The sequence below is a fragment of the Otolemur garnettii genome, unplaced genomic scaffold (genome assembly GCF_000181295.1).
Source record: "Otolemur garnettii isolate 467f Iridium unplaced genomic scaffold, OtoGar3 scaffold00017, whole genome shotgun sequence".
NCBI lineage: Eukaryota > Metazoa > Chordata > Mammalia > Primates > Galagidae > Otolemur > Otolemur garnettii.
The window spans coordinates 5,447,581-5,449,169 of NW_003852412.1; the positions used below are offsets into that span (position 1 = coordinate 5,447,581).

Sequence of the window (1,589 nt, forward strand, 5' to 3'; positions counted from 1 at the left end):
TTTTTTTTTTTTTTTTTTTTAGAATCTCAGTCTCACTTTATCGCCCCTGGTAGAGTGCCATGGTGTCACACAGTTCACAGCAACCTCCAACTCCTGGGCGATTCTCTTGCCTCAGCCTCCTGAGTAGCTGGGACTATAGGCACCCGCCACAACACCCAGCTATTTTTTTGTTGCAGTTTGGCCGGGGCTGGATTTGAACCTGCCGCCCTCCATATGTGGGGCCAGCGCCCTACTCACTTAGCCACAGGTGGCACCCTAAAATTGATTTTTTAATGTTAATCTTAAATCCTTTAGCCTTGCCTTACTCACTAGTTCTGAGAGTTTTTAATAGATCTCTTGAGATTTATTGCAAAGAGTTATCATGTCATTTGTAAATAATAGTTTTCTTTCATTTGAGAGCAATATGCCTTTCAATCCTTAAATGTGAATTATAAAATATTTTGACAGGACATGTGCAGTCTTCCAGATTATGTGACATTTAAGAGTTTCCCTGGAATCCCATTGCAACACATCTTCATTGCAGCAGGAGACGACTTGCTAGATCTCATACAAGGCTTATTCTTGTTCAATCCATGTACTCGAATTACTGCCACACAGGTATTTAGCCTATCTTCTTAATATTCAGATACAAGAATAATTTTAGCAATAGCATTGATAAAGTAAAAATAAAATTTCATAAAACTAACAATATTCTTTAAATGCTGGTAAGATATGGGAGTTTTTTGTTTTAAGGAATAACACACTTTATGTGTTTTCCCCAAACTACAAACAGAAGGCTTTTGACTTGGTGAAAGACAGTTATGTTTCATTTGAACTCTGTTTGCTTGACACAGAGTCTCTCTCTGTTGCCCAGGCTGGAATGCAGTAATATGATTGTAGCTCAATACAGCTTTGAATTCCTGGGCTTAATCCTCTCACCTCAGCCTCCCAACTAGCTGAGACTATAGCTGCATGCCAATATACCCAGCTTGATTTTTTTATTTCTTGTAAAGATGGGGTCTCTCCTAGGCTAGTCTCAAACTCCTGGCCTCTAGTGATCTTCCTGCCTCAGTCTCTCAAAGTACTGAGATGACAGATGTGAGCCACCATACCCAGACTCAGTTGAACTCTTACATATTAATTAATTTTTTTCTTTGACAGGAAGTTACCTTTATTGAAGATGAGTGAACCTTTCTGACGGTCTATTTAATTTATTTTTCTTTTTTTTTAAATTTCAGTTTAATATGAGGGTACACAAGATTAGTTTACATTGTTTGCATTTGTAAGTCTGAGTTGTAGTTGTTTCCTTCACCCAGAAAGTGTGCCATATACCTGTTCATTGTTCCCTTTGGGTAGAACTTGCCAAATCCTCTTCCCACCCCTTCTTGAGTTTTTCTCTCAAGTGAGCATGTAGTTGTTAATCTACTAGTTTCAACTTAGTTTATATTAATTTAAATCTTGTGGAACGGCTCGGTGCCTGTGGCTCAAGCAGCTAAGGCACTAGCCACATACACCTAAGGTGGCGGGTTCAAATCCAGTCCGGGCCCACCAAACAACAATAACGGCTGCAACCAAAAAAATAGCTGGGCATTGTGGCGGGCGCCTGTGGT

The 1,589-nt window shown here is 39.6% G+C and overlaps 1 protein-coding gene across 1 annotated transcript in view; it reads left to right on the forward strand.

Moving 5' to 3' along the window:
* Window positions 1–1,589, forward strand: part of CDK7 (cyclin dependent kinase 7) — a 36,178-nt gene that overhangs the window by 29,499 nt on the left and 5,090 nt on the right. Inside the window, exon 10 of the mRNA XM_003785885.3 lies at window positions 448–597. Coding sequence (XP_003785933.1) covers window positions 448–597 — 150 coding nt within the window. The remainder of the gene's footprint in view (window positions 1–447; window positions 598–1,589) is intronic.